The sequence below is a fragment of the Phalaenopsis equestris genome, unplaced genomic scaffold, assembly GCF_001263595.1.
Source record: "Phalaenopsis equestris unplaced genomic scaffold, ASM126359v1 Scaffold000297, whole genome shotgun sequence".
NCBI lineage: Eukaryota > Viridiplantae > Streptophyta > Magnoliopsida > Asparagales > Orchidaceae > Phalaenopsis > Phalaenopsis equestris.
Genome location: NW_018164739.1, coordinates 2641042 through 2659198, shown reverse-complemented (window position 1 = coordinate 2659198; position 18157 = coordinate 2641042). Strand labels below are relative to the sequence as shown.

Below are 18157 nucleotides of genomic sequence, written 5' to 3'. Positions count from 1 at the left end.
ACGTCTTTCTTATATTGAATTATAGAAGTTTAATTAATCTTTACGCTTAATTAAGTATATAATCATAATTAGTATTTATTGCTTGGAAGTGGATTATAACCGTCTCAAGATTAAAACTTTTCATGTTTTGCTCTTCTAACATAGCCTTATTTAAATTATTAATATTTACTTCTATTAAATTTTGATCTTATTTTACCCTTAATTTAAAATGTAAACCCTCCTCAATTATTCTTATTGATTGCACTAAAATAACATCATTTTCAATATATATATATATATACTAAAATAACATCTTTTTCTATATATATATATATATATATATATATATATATATAACATTTCAAAATTATTTAAATTTAATTATTTCTTACAAATTCAATTTTCTTTCTTCAAGTAAATTTCTCTACAAATTTATAATTAAATTTTATCTTCTAATCTATACATAATATTCTCATCAAATTCTTAGATTTGATATTATAGTGTTAAAAGATTCAAGAATGAAATATTTAATTAAACATTACCCCAAAATGGTTAAACCTTATGGCTTGAACAACTCTAGTACGCATTGATTGCATGCCACATCACCTGTATTTGATTTGATCTTCACCGCAACCTTAATAGCCTCTGTCGTCACTGTTGCATGCTCGACTTCGTCCTATCAGCAAGTTGCGGGTGTTGCACTGCTTTTTCTTCTTTCACCACTTCATTTGAGCTCATCTTCAACTTCAATTGATTTGTTAAATGCTTATGCTTGCAATTGTTCGCTCGATCCCGCGCTCGGTCACAGCTTCTACTTCTCCTTTTCTTAGCTTCACCTCACATTTAGATGCTTTAACTCCTCAATACCTTACACGCAATGAAGTCCTAGCTCGTAACTGCCTCATCTCCTATACAACCTACTTTTTCGTTACTTTCTCCTTCCCACGCCTCGGCTCATCGACGTTGTAGTCAAACTCAAGCCCAACACCACTCATCATTGTTGATCTTCGTCACACTCCTTACTGTACCACTCGGAAAGGTGAAGTCTTTGTTCCCCCTTCTACGTCTTCCATGCTAGGACGATACCCTTTTCTTAAAATTCACTTAGCATCAAGGTTCACACTGTCAGTAGCTTGCTCCCTTGTCTCTTCTTAAAGGTGGATTTGTTTCCTCTGGTCTGTCACGCTAGTGTTACATTCCAGAGGAAAAACTGAGTGTTTCATGAATAGTTGATTCAATTATTATGATGAAACAAAATTCAATTAGTTTTCTTCAGCAAAAAGGAACACAGCATAAATGATGATGGAATGTTAAAAACTTACTAAAATTGCCTCGTAAAATCCAAATATTTCTTATTAGGAAGCCACGGACGAATGATGAAAACAAAAAACTTGTCCTTCAGTTTTGCACATCAATGATAATACCATAATACAAGAGCAATAAGAGGCATGAACAGATGATGAAAACATCCTATTTATTGAATCAATTTCCTTGACATATAAATTTAGGGGAATTTACATACATACGACCCAATTCCCATGTATTTACATATCTAACTCCTAAAGTTTGCTTCTTTTTTTTTATATATATTCATAACACCCAAATCTTTCATATCACATAAAAATTACAGCCATTTAAACTTTTAAAAAGTGAAATGCACCTTTTCATGCATAGGTAAGGTGACATTTATGTAAAAATTGAAGTTTAGGTGTTTGAAAAATGAAATCCATAGCCCTAAAACAATCGACAGCATTAGGTTTTCCAACAAAGTGAACTAACCACAATTCATGTTATGATTTTAATAAACAAGAAATATAGGCGTGAGCCCTCAATATATAGCAAGGGGAGATTCTGGAAACATTATACAGAGAAACTACTTTCAGTTGCTCCCATTTCCCATACTAATATTCCAATTCAGCATGCACAACATGATACGAAGAACAAAAACTGTGGAGTGGTAGATTGGTTGGTGGAAATAAAACTAAGATCATAAAATGAACAACATCAAACCCTGAGTATCTGCAGTTTAGTGGAAAAAGCAATGGCGACCCAATCTGGCTGCGAGGAGGACCATTGGAGCTGCTCTATCTCAGCTCCTGCAGTATAAGCAAGGATGGGATCGAGCCCCCCCTCAGCCGCAGGCTGCTGCTGCTTCCCTCCAGACGAGATCGAGGTGCTTCCCATGGAAGAGAGGTCCCAAATGAGTGCCTGAGAATCATCACCCGCGGTGCAAATGTGGCAGGAGCTGTGGGGTGCCCAGGCGATGGCATTTATGCTGGCGTGGTGTCTCTGAAGCTCGACAACAGGGAGTGTGGGAAAACGGATGTCGAGAACGACGACCTTGGCGCTGTCCATGATGATGGTGGCCATGTAGCGAGGATCCTGCTTATTCCAACCAAGGCGAACGAGTGGGGTGTCCGGGGGATCAGAGGACTCATAGATAATGGTTGAGTGCTCCTTATCACGGAGGTCAAAGACGCGCACTGAACCATCAGCAGAAACGGAGGCGAAAACGCCGACGCCGCCCCAAGCAATATCATAGACCTCCTTGTCGTGTGCGATGAGCTGCGTGTCGACGGCTTCCCTCTCGATGTCCCAGATGGTACATGTCGTGTCGATAGAGGAAGTCCCGATGCGGCGGGGCTCGGTCTCGTTCCAATCGAAAGAGGTGAGAGGACCGCAGAACTCAGAGTTTTTGTTACCATTAAGGATAGACTTAAGCTCTACGCATGAAGAATCATCGGCAATCCGCCAGATACGGAGGAAGTCGGCAGAAGTAGCGAGGAGGTCCGGCCGGAGGCAGTCTCGATCAGGGACGAACATGGTCTTGGTGGGAGGATACGAATGATCGAAGCAGAGATTGGGGTCCGAACGGATCTCCCCCGTGGAGTCGTCTAGTTGCACGATCTCCACGCGATTCGTGTACTGCTCGAGGAGGCTAGCGATGGCAAGCCGGTACTTCTTGTCACGCCGAACGCTCCAATTCATGGCATAGATGTGCCAGGGCGCCTCGTATGTGTAGATCTCCGAACGCTTTTGTTGCTCCTCCGATTCCTCCGTCGTCCCACCTCCACCGCCACCGCTCACCGCCATTCTTCAAAGAACTCGCGAAGAACTCAGAAGGCCTGACTTTATAATAACCTAAATTTCTTCCCTTTAATAGTTCTTTACAACCTTTCGACGGAAATCATTCCAGTGCGAGACGAAGAAGAGGGCGATGACGAAGGAATACGGATCAGACATCCCGATTTATTTTGGTGGGGCTCATCTAAACATTAAAATAAAAAAAATAAAAAAAAATAATAATCCGTGATCTACGGTCAGGATCGGACAAACGAGATTATAGAAGTGATTTTAGGGTTGGAAAAAAAAATTATGTGGGGCCCACCTAAATACATCTGATCAGGATCGGACACCGCACGCAAGCCGTTTCCGATCCGTATGTAATAATTTTTCCTAAGGGGGGTGTTTGGCTCTGAGGAGAATTTAATTTAAATATGGTTTAGTAAATCCATAAATTTAGATTTATTAAATTTAAATATTATTAAATTTAAAATAATAGTTGGTTCGAATAAAATTAAATTCAGTTAAATTTATTTGAGATGTTTGGCATAAATCTATTTGAAATATTTTTTACTAGTGTTAAATTCATTAAATTTAACTAATAAGTGTATTTAGTAAGTCTGAATTTAACAAACAGAACAAGCAAAAATTGGATTTATCTAACCTGCTTATTATGTGTGGTTGGATTTAGATTAAATCTAACTTAAATCATCTTAAAAATAACATACCAAAAACCCAAAGGATAAGGAAGAATGAGAATGGCAACATATGACAAAACTCTAATTGTATAAGTGGTATTAGATAAGCCCTCTAAGGAATTGATTTACATTCACAACACTCAATAGCGGTCACCTATTTTGATCTCTATGAGCTCATGCATCATTCCTAAATGTTGATACATGCATAAAAAGTATTGTAGTCAATGGATACTTGTGATATTATTGGTCAGGACTGCAAAAAAAGCCATTAAGCATTTCCTTTCCACTTGAAAGATGTTTGATAAAGTGAAGCACTCTACCATCACTCTCCTTCCCAAATCTTTAAGTATGTTGGAAATTGCTTATTACAGACCAATTTCCTTTGTAATACCATTTATAAAGTCATTGCTTGGCTTATTGTTGATAGGCTCAAAGGCATTCTTCCAAGCATTACACATCATTCTTAAACAGCTTTTCTTGTTGGGAGAGATATTGCAGACAACAACTTTTTGTCTAACGATCTTCTCAATGGTTTCAACTCTTCTAGCCACCCTAAGAGTTTTTGTTCAAAAATTGATATTAAGAAACCTTTTGATTCTATCGACTAAAGTTTCATTTACAATAGGTTGTATAAGATGGGTTTTCCTCCTAAATTTGTGGGTTGGATAAAGGCATGTAATGTTGAAGTGCACTTTTTTGTTATTAATAATAATGAGATACAACACTATTTTCCTTCTACCCCAGGCCTTAGGCAAGGGTGTTCTCTCTCCCCTTGCGTCTTCACTATTGTTATGGATGCCTTCTCTTAGCTTCTTAATTTTTACAAGAATTTCTACAAGGTGGATAGCTGTTTTGATAGAACCAACCATCTTATCTATGTTGATGACCTACTTGTTTTTGGTAGGGCAAATGCTAATCAGGTTAAATGCTTCGCTCATACTTTGGAATTCTTTTTTAGTATTTCCAACCTTCAGTTAATAACTCTAAATCAACTTTTTTTATCAAATTTTGTTGAAGACTGTCTTAAGCCCTACTGTTGCCGCATTCTTGGTTTTCAAGAGAGATCATTACCTTGGGAGCACTTGGGAACTACTATCAACTTTGTTGAACTGTCACTAGATGCAACAGAGTGAATCATTACTTAAGTGGTTAGAAACATAAAATTCTTTTGTTTGTAGATAGAGTGCCACTTATTCAAACCACTATCTGGAACTACCTTCATTATTGGTTTAGATTCTCTATCACACCAAAACGCATCAAAAAACATCTCACTTCTCTGATGAACAGCTTCTTGCATCATCATAACTCTAATAGTAAGATGCATACCATTGTTCATCATAACACTACCAAGCTTAAACACCTAGGGGGTCTCGGTCTTCTCAACATGGACAATATCAACACTATTTGTAAATCTAAACTTATTTGGAGATTCTTCAATTGAAATTATATTTTATCTTGGTGGTGTGACACGAATTACACGACCATTTGGTTTAGAATGGACAAAAAGATTTCTACTGGAAAAGTTTGTTGACTATTGCTTTCTTATGGAGAGTGTGCTTTAATTTGCTTGTTAATAACAATGGGAATCTTTTTCTTTTTCTTTGGCCCTTGGTTTAATGGGATCTCATTGTTTGAGAGATATGGTGGCCAAGTGTTTAGTTGGTTCAACTGCCCTAAAAACACATAAATCTCTGATGTTATTCAAAATATATGTTGGGCCCTTCCCTCCATTGCTCAAGCTAACAATGATTGCATTCGTTCCATCACTCAAATCCTGATTGGGAACTCTATCTGACAGTGTAGTTAGCTTCATAAGGATCAATTCTCACATTAAAACACTTATTTCATTTATATAGAGATTTGTCGATCGTAAACTGACATTACTTCCTTTGCTTTAAAGTATATTCTCTTAAATTTGCCTCTTTTGCATAGAAAATACTCATTAGAGGGCTTAAAACTAAAGATATTCTTCTTGCTAGGAATGTGTTAGATGACACTCATTGTATTTTCTGCAATAAATACCAAGAGAATCAATCAAACCTATTTTTTTTACTATCATTTATCTTTCTCTTTACTAAAAAATAACACTACTTATGGTGATTTTTTTTACCTGGGTTGTTCCATGAATCAAGTGCTTGCTCATAATGATAATTTCAATTGCCCTATTTCTAGGAAATTCTTCTTGCTTGTTGTTCATGTTACCGCTTATTTTATTTGGATTGAGAGGAATTCTAGGATTTTTAGGAATTATTCTTAGTCTTTTGATATCATTTCACAAAAAATAAAACTTGTTGTAAAAGAGAAAAGTAGAAAGTGGAAGCCTAAAGTTGACGTCCCTGACAACGTAAAATAACTTTATAGGATATAAGCTTTGGACATTTCTATTTTCTGCTCTCTTTTGATTTAAGTCCTGATGGTCTGAACAAATTTTCTTTTTATTGATCCTCTTAGTTTTCTCTTTATTTTACAAATTTGGGTTTTATTGGACCCATGGATTATCTATCTATTTCTCTTGATTCAATATATGGATTTTTCAATTGACACTTTGTTGGATGGTTTCATGGGTTTTGAGAGCATTAATTAGGCTATTAAACACTTTTTCGCCTTTGATGGTTTTATATTGGCTACTCTTATCTAGCTAGAGTGCATCTATATGTACATATTTGGCTGCCTCGAGATCTTTGAACATTTTTTCTTTGTTGTTTTGCTGAAAATGGCTGCTTCAAGATCTTTGAACATTTTTTCTTTGTCATTTTGCTGAAAATGGAGGCTACTTCCTGGTCACATTTTTTTGTGTGGGTCCTCCCTATCATTGGCAAACCAAGAACATCGCGTTAAGATATGGGCCTTTTGATCTTCACTCATCTGTGCTCCATGATCTCTTTGTGACTGTTTTACTGATGGATTTTGTTACCCTTATGTAATTTCCCCTTTTGCTAACTAATTGGCGCTCTTTGGTTAAATATTTTTGGTATCAACCATGAATTTTTTCTCTGTAGGTGAATATCATTATATGCAGTTTTTTTTTAAGGGGAGTTGTGATGATTTTGCATCATTTGAGGCTCAATCGACCGCTACATTTGAAGACTCATGGTTATGGTTTTTATTGATATTTTGTCTATTGTTGTTTGACACTGCGCCAAATTTTCGACGCTACATTCATCTTTTCAAATTTTCAGTATGGATGGAGCTGATGATAGAATTGAATCGGTTATGTTTCTGAGCTCCCTTTTTTTCTCCTTCAACTTTTTTTCTTCTTTTCATTTCTTACAGAATTTTTTTGTGTTTTTTCCTCTACTTTATTTTCTCTTTTGTTATAAATACTCCTTAGATTGTGTACTTTGACAGTTTTAATGGATGAATAACTAATCTCCCCCCCAACCTAGAAAAAAAAAAACACAACAATAATAGGATGAGGGAAAAAATTGGGTGAATTGGTTTTAAATTTTTTTAATTCATTTGAAAAATCAATATAATATGTGAGTAATTAAATAATTTATTTATTTGCATAGTTCTCAATACTACTAATATTATGCATCTCACTTCTAAACTTCAATATTCACATCCCAAGTCTCAGTATCACAACCTTTGACGATCTTGCGGAAGCAAAAACAAAAATGGGATCACAACATAAGATGGGATCAAGGAGTACAAAGGCCTTTGAAACTCTCATCATTCTCCTCATTCGATTCTATAGCTACAAGAATGATGCGTACAAAGAACTCTGAAACTCTCATTGTTCTCCTCCTCCTTCAGTTTGACAACGGAATTTGACATAACTAGACCTTTGAAACTCTCGTCATTCTTCTCCTTTGGTTATGCAACAACGTGATTGTGGTACTCGATTTATAGGTGACAGTCTGACAGGATCGTTTCTTTAGGTTCGACAATGTTTGGTTCAACGACAATAGGCTTGTGGCTTACAAAGTCCTTTGAAAACTCTCTCCTTTCTACTCTTTTCACCTCACGATAATGATGATGTTATTGGTGGGTGTTAATTTAGTTATTATTTGAATAATTTGGGTTCTTTTGATAATTCAAGTGCTCATTCCGCCAAAAAAAAATTATAGCATTAGATTATTCTTTTAGAAGTCAATTTGATAGGTGAATATATTCGCATAAATTTAATAATAATTTAATATTATCAAATTGCTCATTTAATTCTTTGTTCTATTTGATTGGTCATAAGATTTCTCTTAAAATCATGATTTATTTTATTTTGCAACATTTATTAATTTTTTTTATTATCATATTAATGTTTTTATTTCATGAAAGTTGATGTATACTAGAAGATTCACGACAATAGAAAGATTATTTAGTATCTTAGTATTACATAAAAGTTAAATACATATTCAAATAATACAAGTAACATGTAGATATACTAGAAGTTTTTATGTTAAAAATTCGAAAGGAAAAAAATTACAAGGCCTAAACCAGCTGAAATGATCCACGGTGAATTGGTGATTACAAGTACAGATTATTCTTGAGGCAAGAAAAAAATACACAGTTCCTCACAATATAATGTTTGTTGCATAATGATCAACATTGATTGCAATTGGAAGTAGTTACTGGAACTCCGAGTTTAGTTCCCATGAAAATCTCAGGATTCTGTATTTCCTAAAAGGAGTGAACTAAACTAAGAGCAATATTTGTATTCTCCTAAGTTAATGGGTCTTAACTAGGTTATTCCACTAAAGTTTCTTCTAAAACACAAATATTACAACATGTCTCAACAACTCAACTGGCCATGTTATATGCAAATGAATATTGAAAGAATAAAACTTCATCAAAACAAATTTTCACACAATTGACAAACAAAAAATTAAACCCTAAAACTACTCACCACATCGAGGAAAAATGAGAATTGTTGACTATTCATGCTTAATAACAACACAAAACACATTTTATTAATCAATACAAACATAACAAACAGATATAGAAAGAAGAAACTAAAGAGATTAAACACTTGATTTGCAATTTCGTTCTTCATTTCTTCACTAACAAACACTAAGACTCTCAAACAATCATCCTAATTTGTCCCTCCAAGATTCTATCACACTCACCTAGACCTGGGCATTGGGCAGGTCGGGCTTGGCATGAGCTAGGCTATGACAAATCAAAGTGGGCTTGAGTCGGGCTTGAGCTCAGTTTCTATCTAAAAAATGATAGCCAAGCCCGACCACTCCACAGGTCGGGCCGGTTAATGGGCTTTAAAAGACAAATGTGAGTAAGAAAAAATTAAAAATTATGTGCTGCCTATGTAAATTTCTCAAATTTCTTCATAGGCAGCACATAATTTCTGAAATTTTAAACACGAATTTGACTAACACGTCTCTTTACTTAAGAAGGCAGCGTCAAATACCAAAATCTTTGCCTTCTTTAAAGCCCAACAATCCTCTCTTCAGCTTACACATGAGAGAAAACAAAGAAAGAGAAATAAAGATAAAGTTGCAAACTTAAAAGGTTTTAGTTTGTCTTACGGATGATTCTGCATCAAATTTTAATTAATTGAAATAATAACATGTTTTGTTACAAACCAATGGAAGATAGTTTATTACATATAAATCTATCAACAAAAACCATCCCCTCAACTGTTGCAGCTTGAAGAATTACCGACTTCGAGACATAAGAACTTTGCTGCCATTAAGACCAAAGAAAAGCTCAAATCTGAGTGCAATGTAGTAATTCTTCTCAACAATGTCAGCTTGACTCCAAATGAACATAAGAAAATGTAACTTACTCTTTTGATATAGAAAAAATGGGTAAGAAATAGTAAATTTTCCGTGGAAGAAAGAAGTTCGGATTGTAAATTTATCTGAATCGGGCTTTATGTAGGCGAGTTGTGTGGAAGCAACATGGCTGGTGCTTTTGGAATGGAATTTGATGCTTCATTTGCTTTTACTCCTATGTCTCTTTAATGAGTTGTTATGCTCTCATTAGTGCATGTGCCCTATAATTGCATATAAAAGCATATGAAAAGGCATAAATATGTACAATAGTAGAGGAAAATGCATAAAAAATATAGACAAACATATCACACATTTTAGACGCATCAATTCACTCGATCTCATCAATACCGAATGATAACTTAGTGGGATTTTGCCAGCATTCTTTGTTTCTTGCTAATTCATACCTAGTTACAAGCATGCATCATCAAGATGAGCCTTTAAGCTCATGATTCGGGTGTAATATTGAATGTGGTTTTAGACTAAAATTAATTTTATGATATAATAATGTCGTTGAAATTTATTTACATTTTTTTATATCGATATGTACAATTAAATTTATATGATTTAATAATTCAAAATTTTACACGCATTGTACCTATTTCTTAGGGATTAACATGTCTGATGCTAAACTTCAATTTTTACAATATATGTCAGCTCACTTATACGTGTAAATTTAAAATTTCAACTTTTAGAAGTAAAAATAAAAAATTGCGCAAGACATATGGAGATGTTGGTAGAGCGACTTCTCTTTAAATAGGAGACTCAAGTTAGAAGTACATTCTAATCTTCTAATTTTGTTATCATAAAAGCCCACCTCTCTCTCTCTCTCTCTCTCTCTCTCTGTGTGTGTGTATATATATATATATGTGGGTGTGTGTGTGTCGCCAGTCGTGTCCTGTTGGTAGAGCAACCTGGTTGAAAGTCGAAGTCCCCTCATGTTACGGGTTTGAATCCCCTCTGGCTAGTTTGTTGGTAGCGAGAAAACCCAACATAGACTCATATAATTAAAGAGAAGTGAGCACAAGACACCTTAATTTTTACATGCAAACTGTAAAGGGGAAAAACCACGAGTCATAACCCATTTAAAATAATCAACCATGAACGAAGAGTACACATGTTCGCTCTTCTTTTGAATTAGGGGAGATGAATTTACAAATTCAATCATTATAAATGTATAATAAAGGTCATAGTCTGGTTGTTATGAACGTAATTATTTGTGATAATAGACTACAAATGCTAAAGTGAATGCTATGAAGATAGTAGTCCGCCGTAAATGTTCTAGAAGACTATAACACAAGATTGTTTTATATATCGTAGTTGAAAAACATGATAATAGTTGGTCACGTGGGATGTTGATGGTTGCTTCAGTAGCTTCAGTTGACCATAAAGGTCGTAGTATGAAGTTTCATGAACCGTGAGCCACATAGATAGTGGTGGTGAGCTGTGATAATGTTTGTAAGTCATAGATGGAGGAGTTAGGAGTTACACGAGTAAGTCACGTAAGTTATAGTTGGTCACGTAGGCCATAGTGGTGAGCCGTGAAGTCCATAGGTCGTAGAGCTTGAGTCATGAGCTACACGAGTTGTGAGCCGCGTAAGTCAATAGTGGTTAACTAACTAACTCAATGAGACGGACCCAATGATACCAAATCTAATCCAATGTAGAACAAATCAAACCCAAATCAAGTACTTAAACCACTTTTGAGAGCTTTAAATATATAATCAAAGATAAATAAAATCAGAATTTGATAAGCTTATAGTCAAATTAAACATCTCAACAAGATGAATCCAACAAGCTCAAGAAAACTCAATTATGACATCATCAAATGTTCACATGATACCGTTCAATCGGTGAAATATCCCCAGGTTGTTCGATCAGAGTGGTATGATTTTGTTCATTATTTATAATATGGATACTATAAATAGATCTCCACTCTCTTTTGAGAGGGGACCAACTCCTTAACCAAAGGAAGAATATAGTCTGGTGAAGAGGAAGATGATGCTGAGTATTCTACATCGACGATTTGACAAATGCTTCTTGCTTTGTCAGTTGCTGACCACCATCAATTGCTACCTACTTCTTTAAATGAAGTTCGTCACATAATCATAACATATGCTACTATATGTTATGGAACAATGAAACACCGGATAGAGCAACACACAAGGCGCAAACCCACCTCAATAACTGAATAGTGGAATCCCAACAACTATTACCAACTGCAATCACCCTTAACCATTGTGCAACAAATATTGTATTTTGAGAAACTGTGCAATAATTTTTAACCTGTGAGATAAGGATCTGAGTGTATGATCATCAATTCATAGTGCGTCATTCTGATTGAGTCAGATTCTGTGTTTTTTTTTCCATTTATGAGTTATCCATGTAAAAACTTTTGATGTCTCTACAAGTTATTTTTTTTTTATTTGAGTTGCGTCTCAAATTCTCGTACAATGCTAAGAAAATAATTGATTACTCTACCGTTGCTAATCTTCTAGCACCCACTGATGTGTTAGATAAATACATAAACATTTGGTTGTATGTCTGTAAATGACTCTTAATAATTTTATTAATAAACACAAATCTTATCAAAATTATATTAATATCAAATATAATGAACACAAATCTTATAAATTTTTTTTTTCGTAAATCCTTAGCTGTCAAACTTTCTTTTATTAGTTAATGCAATCCACTCTCAAGTCTGGACAAACTATAACAATTAGACCGTGACTTGGAACTAAAAATAGCTGAATTCAATCCCCACCAGCTTCGGATCGGAAAATATGTGGAGCTGCCAAATGACAATTTTTTTCCGGATATATATATATAAAAGATTTCGGATTTTTTTATATCGGCTGCGTCTGCCTTTTACTAAATTAAATTAATCGTCAACTGCCCTTCAATGTTCAACAAATCTTCGCAGTTTTCCGAATCATGGAGGATAAAGATGCCTTTTTTTTCAGTTTAAAGTGATGACTTCTGTTAGGTTAGGTTTGACAAGTTCGGACGCCATGCCCCGTTTGTATTTATATCACCCCGTGATCCACCATCCGTACCCGACGCCATTTCCATCCCTTGCTCCCAAGCCAACACAGAATCAGCTGACTTCGGTTGCTGTGCCGTCTTCTTCTTCTTCTTCTTCTTTTCTCCGATCTTATAGCGGTGGCCGGAGGAGGGATTTCAGGGTCGGTGTTGGGATGGGAGTGACCAAGATGGCTGGATCAAGGGTTTCTGTGGGAAGCATAGCGGGATCTGATCCTGCCGGCGCTGGTAAGATCTCGCAGCTCAACGCGGTTGTTCTCGGCGAGGCGCTGGTTTCCGAGGAGAATGATCTTGTCTTCCCCAGTCCAGAGTTCTCAGCGCAGGCTCTCGTTTCTTCCCCGGAACAGGTTTTTTTTTTCTTTTTTCACTTCGCTTTATTGTTTCTATGGTTAAAAGGCGACATGTGTTACAGTTTATTTAGTGTAAATCGACGGTTCAATGCTTTTGAGGCCAAGGATCATGCGAATTGTGAGTTTTTTTTTTTTTTTGTCAAGCGATGTTGTTGGGTGATGCAATGATGTTAGATTGGCTTGTTTAGTGGTTTAGGGTCTGTTTGGTCGCGCTACTCAGGAAGTTGCTGCGGGAAAACTGACTGACTGTTTGTTGCAGCTGTGGGATAGCTGTTTCTGAAAAAGTGACCATTATACCTCTGTTTAGTGAAGTTTTTTAAAACAGAACTATTACAACACATATTTGATAATTCAGAAGCAGAAATTCATTTAAAAACATAACAAAAGTACGAATACACAATTCACTCAGCAGTGAGTATCAAAAGTGTTAAGAAAGTTTACCTTTTCACGTGTATACCAATTTCATCTTCCAACATGAATAAGGAAAATTGTTACTGAAATCTTAAAAGTTGACCTTTTTACAAAGAGAAGGGATGTTTCTCTTGAAACTACAATTTTCCCATCAAGCTAAATAACATCAATTCCAATGTATTTGCACATCTAACACCAAAAACATACTACATTGAAAACTTTGCTAATCACCCTACTTGGAAATTGTTTTTTTTGTGTTGCTGTATTCACTGATTGACTATCTTAAGTTTCCAATCAATCATACATTTTGCAATGAGCAAAACATTAAACAACAAAATGCTTGTGGAATGTACAATGGAGGATAACCATATAGTTAGGGAATAGCGCTCGAAACATTTCTATATACAAAACTAACACCCAAGTGATTTTTTTTAAATGCTAAAGGAGTAAAAAAATGCGTTCATCAAAGTTAACAGGCTAAGATAATGCATACGGAATATTTGCAAAAACAAATATTTATTATGCTAATCCTAAACAGTTTGACAAAGGCAAATGGTGTTGATGAGAAAATGATAATATTAAATTAAAGAATATAAAACTTAAAAATGAAACCAAAATTGCAAAGCACCTGAAACTTATCCAAAAATTTAAGTTGACTCAGAAGAAATATGAATAAAGATAAACATTCAAGAATAAATGGGATACCTAATTAGGTATAAAGAGTTTTGAAGCTAGAATAATATGGTTGACCAATTTGTTTTAATAAAAAATTAGTGACTAAAAGCAATGTTAATATTTGATTAAAGAGTAGATGTTTTAAGAAAACCATGAAGTTTAGAATTGGGCACTTATGTGGAAGTAAATGAGTAATCCGATAGAAGTGAAAGAAGAGGGTAATGGAATAACCAGGAAAATCACAATCCGCAAAGACTCAAGTTGAATATTATAAAGATAACTTGTGAAATAATTTTTGTGCAAAAAAATAATTAATAAAAAAGACTTATAACATAAAAAAAGCATCAAGTTATTTGTTGATTTAAAAAAATGATTACCATGAAACTAATCAATTAGGCATAATTCAAGAGGCTCTCAAGTACATAGTTAAAGTTAAGAAATAAGAAGGACAATTGAAGCAAGATAACAAGCAAAGTGTACAAAAATACAAAACAAAATTTAAAAGAAAAGCGGTTACCTTAAAATTTTAGTTAAATAAAAATTTTGTATTGATGATTTATGTTGCAAGGCTTTAGAAAAAATGTCAAATAGAATTGAATATTATTCTAGTTGTTAAAGCTCTCAAAGCTAGTGCAAAATGTATAGCTCTCGAGCAAAGAATTAGATTATCTTCCATAAGACAAAAAAATACTTGCTTACAGCTACAAACAAGGATAACGTTAAATGTCAACTATAAATAAGCAAGACACTAGACAACTGTCATTACCGCGAAAAACTTGAGATAAAAGATTAAGGATTGTTAAAATTTATATCCTAAGAACAAAGAGAATGTAGTATATTTTTCAGAAGATGATTAGCAATGCTTTCGGCTGACAAAGCTGAGTCCATAGTAGCGTGCAAAGCAAATTTCCAAGTAGCCAAAATAACGTACTACATTGAAAGATTGGCTGGTTGTGAATTTCTGAGAAAGTATTACAAAACTTACGTCTATAGTTTGCCATTAAACTTACAAGCAGTCCTTAAGTCCCCCAAAAATGCTAGCCAACATTATTGTGAGAATTTAAGAGCAAGTCCTCGGGCTGATATAATTCACTATAGCCACATTATAAAAAATGATGTTTTTGCAGGTCTCACATTATATCTATCAGCATTTATGCTATACGAGAATGAGCATTTTTTATATCATGCACTGTTTAGTTTTATTGTGTGTGTGTGTGTGTGTCTATGGGTGTGTCCGTCTGTATATATATATATATATATATATAGCTCATTCTTTTGTTGCATAACTGCAATAACTATAGTTATACTAAAAAGACTTTGGAATTACTTTTTTATAAGCAGTACTACAGAAAATGCTTTTATATGCAGGACAAGCTGCAACATTTCTGGTGATATTTGTTAAGGTTTTAATGCTGATTTTTGTCAATAAGTGAATATATTGTGCTCAGGTAATATGTGGTTCTATGGATTAGTTTAAAAAGGGAAATGTACATACACACCCCACAATTTTTATTCATTTACGTATTGAACCCCAAAAATTTGATATTACATGTATATCATTTTGATTTCATAAAGCTATGCATGAAAAATGTTTTGTTCTCTTTTAAATGATTAGTAATAGTCATATGTTTTATTTGATGTCAAAGATTTGAGTGTTATATATGTAAATATGAAACTTTAAGAATTAGATATTGTAAGGTATGGTTCATATATCATAAATGGGACAGATGCTGGAGCTGAACTGGAGGATCCGTCCAATCGGGGGAGTTTTATTATATGGGTTGGGGGAGTGAGGGTAGCACCCCACGGTTTGTTACAGGAGTAATTTAAGTAATTACATATTGTACAATAGGGTTATACATATGTCCTGTTTGTAAGCCTAGGTGAGACTCTGAGAGCTGAATTTTGTATTATGTACTCTTTTCTGAATACTGAAAAAGGAGTCGCCGCTCTGCTCCCGAGGACGTAGGCTTCTTTGGCGAATTTCGTTAAATTTCTTGGTGTTCTTCTGGATTTGTGTTGATTTTTGTTTTTCTTCGCCTTAATTTCTCGACAAATATGTAAATGTATAAGAAATGTGTGGTAAGCATGTTAATGATCCTTTTTTTTTTAAAAAAACAGTTTCAAAATTATTTTATAATATATGTATTTTACATTTAATCTTCCTTTATTTCTATATTTTTTTATTTGATTTAAAAAATAATTTTTTTGTTGTATTAATAGGCGTTTAATGAATTTGATTGTGAGCATTTACATTCATACCACACAATTCTTCTGTAGGTAGATCTCTAAAAAATAAATTATTATATTTACATGCACGAATCTCAAATGAAAATATGACACTCAGTAGGACATAAGCGAAAAAGGTTTTATATAGCTGGCCCCATTTATTGGGATAAAGACTTGTCGTTATTGTTGTAGTTGGTATGTTGTAGTTGTTGTTGAATCTCAAATATTTGATATCACAAAAAAAGGAAAGAAAAACATCAATATTCCTTTTAAAAGCATAATACATATTTTCATGCATGATTTTACCACATCAAAGTATAATAAATATAAGGAAAAGTTACATATTACACATCCCACCCTTAAACCTTCATATTTACATACATGTACTTTGCTGCTTTAAATCTATGCATGAAAAAAATGCACTGTTAATAAATGATACTAGTACTCTCTTTCTCTGCTTTTAAAAATTTGAATGATATATGTGTAAATAGAAAAATTATTTCATACGGACGGCGTATACAGAGATGCATGCGCCGTGCTATCTCCACCGTTGATCAGAGCTTTTATCAATTTTTTTTCTTAAAAAATGGGCCCACCGAAATACAACTTTACTTTGGTCTGATCAACGGTGGAGATCCGAAGGCCATCCACATGGAATAAATTATCGTGTAAATATGCAACTTTAGTCATAATATATGTAAATATATAAGAATTATGTGTGATGTATGCGCAAGTCCCTAAATATAAATATGAAAGCTTTAGGTGTAAGAAACATAAATACATAAGAATTATGTGATGTATATATATAAATATTGTCCTTGTTTATATTATTGCGTTAAGACATTCAATCCTCAATCTCTTTGTGAATGCATTGAAATGCATGCTGCCTATTTTAAGATTTTTTAAGGAAAAAATATTTCATATACTATTTTTTTATACAACAATACTTTTGGATGGTATTATAATATATATATTGACCAGAGTTATTGACAAGTAGTAATATAAAAAACTTAATTTTAAATTTTAGGATTAAGAGTTTAATTATTTATGAGGCATGAAGTCTCAATCAAAGCATTAACCCTGTAATTATTCACACGGTATCTCACATGGCATCTTTTTGGTGGGGACGAAGACTAGTATAACACATGTTGGACCTAATAAGTAGCTTGGATTTGACCTAATTAGTTCTTGATCAGAGGCAAGTATGACTATGTTCATTGGCTCAATAGTTGTTATTGATACATCATGTATCGAAAAATTTATTTCATCTAGCATGAATTTCGAGCGAGCGAGCGAGCGAGAGAGAGAGGAGATTGAAAAGTTGTAGTATTAATTGAACTATTGTGACTCTTATTTCAGTAAACTTATAGTCGAAATGACGTGTTGGTGATACAAATTTGACGAAATAAAAATGAATTGAAGTATCAATACACCTCATTTTTCGTCTGAATTGAATCTAAACTTGTAAGTGAGGGAGAAACTCAACATATAAGAAGAGTTTGGAGCTCTGCTTGATATTTGGCATTGAGATCATTGCTACCTAACACCATTGTTTCACTACCATTGTGATTTAATTATTGTTGGACAAGAATATTTTGATCATTATTATTTTATTATCATCATTAGGAAAAAAAAAAACACTTAATTATTATTGTCTTTATGTCATTGATTGTCTTCTAACAATCATCACTTGAATCCTTTCATATAATTATCATCACCCGACTGTCATCTCTTAGTTATTGACATTATTTGGGACTGTTTTTTTCACTGCTACGCAACGTATTATAATTTGTGAAGCTCTCTTTTCTAATTAAATTAAAAAAATTGAACATCAAATTTTCGTTAAAATAATAGAATATTTCATCTTGATCGCTTCATTAAGTCTTACCTTTTTAAACATTTCATATTAAAAATATGATGTCTTATATATATATATATATATATATATATATATATATATGGTGTTTAGGGTGTACTTTTGTGT

At 34.0% G+C, this 18157-nt stretch overlaps 3 protein-coding genes across 3 annotated transcripts in view; 1 reads left to right on the top strand and 2 right to left on the bottom strand.

The window, feature by feature from the left end:
- Nucleotides 1-1735: 1735 nt before the first annotated feature.
- LOC110025287 (WD repeat-containing protein LWD1) lies at nucleotides 1736-3202 on the bottom strand. Its single transcript, XM_020725695.1, has one exon. It carries the CDS (start codon nucleotides 3070-3072, stop codon nucleotides 1984-1986), a length of 1089 nt encoding a protein of 362 aa, XP_020581354.1. The 5' UTR covers nucleotides 3073-3202; the 3' UTR covers nucleotides 1736-1983.
- A 6139-nt stretch (nucleotides 3203-9341) lies between these two features.
- Nucleotides 9342-18157, bottom strand: part of LOC110025277 (heparan-alpha-glucosaminide N-acetyltransferase) — a 62331-nt gene continuing 53515 nt past the window's right edge. The window contains exon 13 of the mRNA XM_020725678.1: nucleotides 9342-9690. Coding sequence (XP_020581337.1) covers nucleotides 9655-9690 — 36 coding nt within the window. The 3' untranslated portion in view covers nucleotides 9342-9654. The remainder of the gene's footprint in view (nucleotides 9691-18157) is intronic.
- The window catches only part of LOC110025276 (acetyl-coenzyme A synthetase, chloroplastic/glyoxysomal), a 48043-nt gene continuing 42199 nt past the window's right edge, over nucleotides 12314-18157 (top strand). The window contains exon 1 of the mRNA XM_020725677.1: nucleotides 12314-12855. Within this exon, the coding sequence (XP_020581336.1) occupies nucleotides 12439-12855 (417 nt within the window). The 5' untranslated portion in view covers nucleotides 12314-12438. The remainder of the gene's footprint in view (nucleotides 12856-18157) is intronic.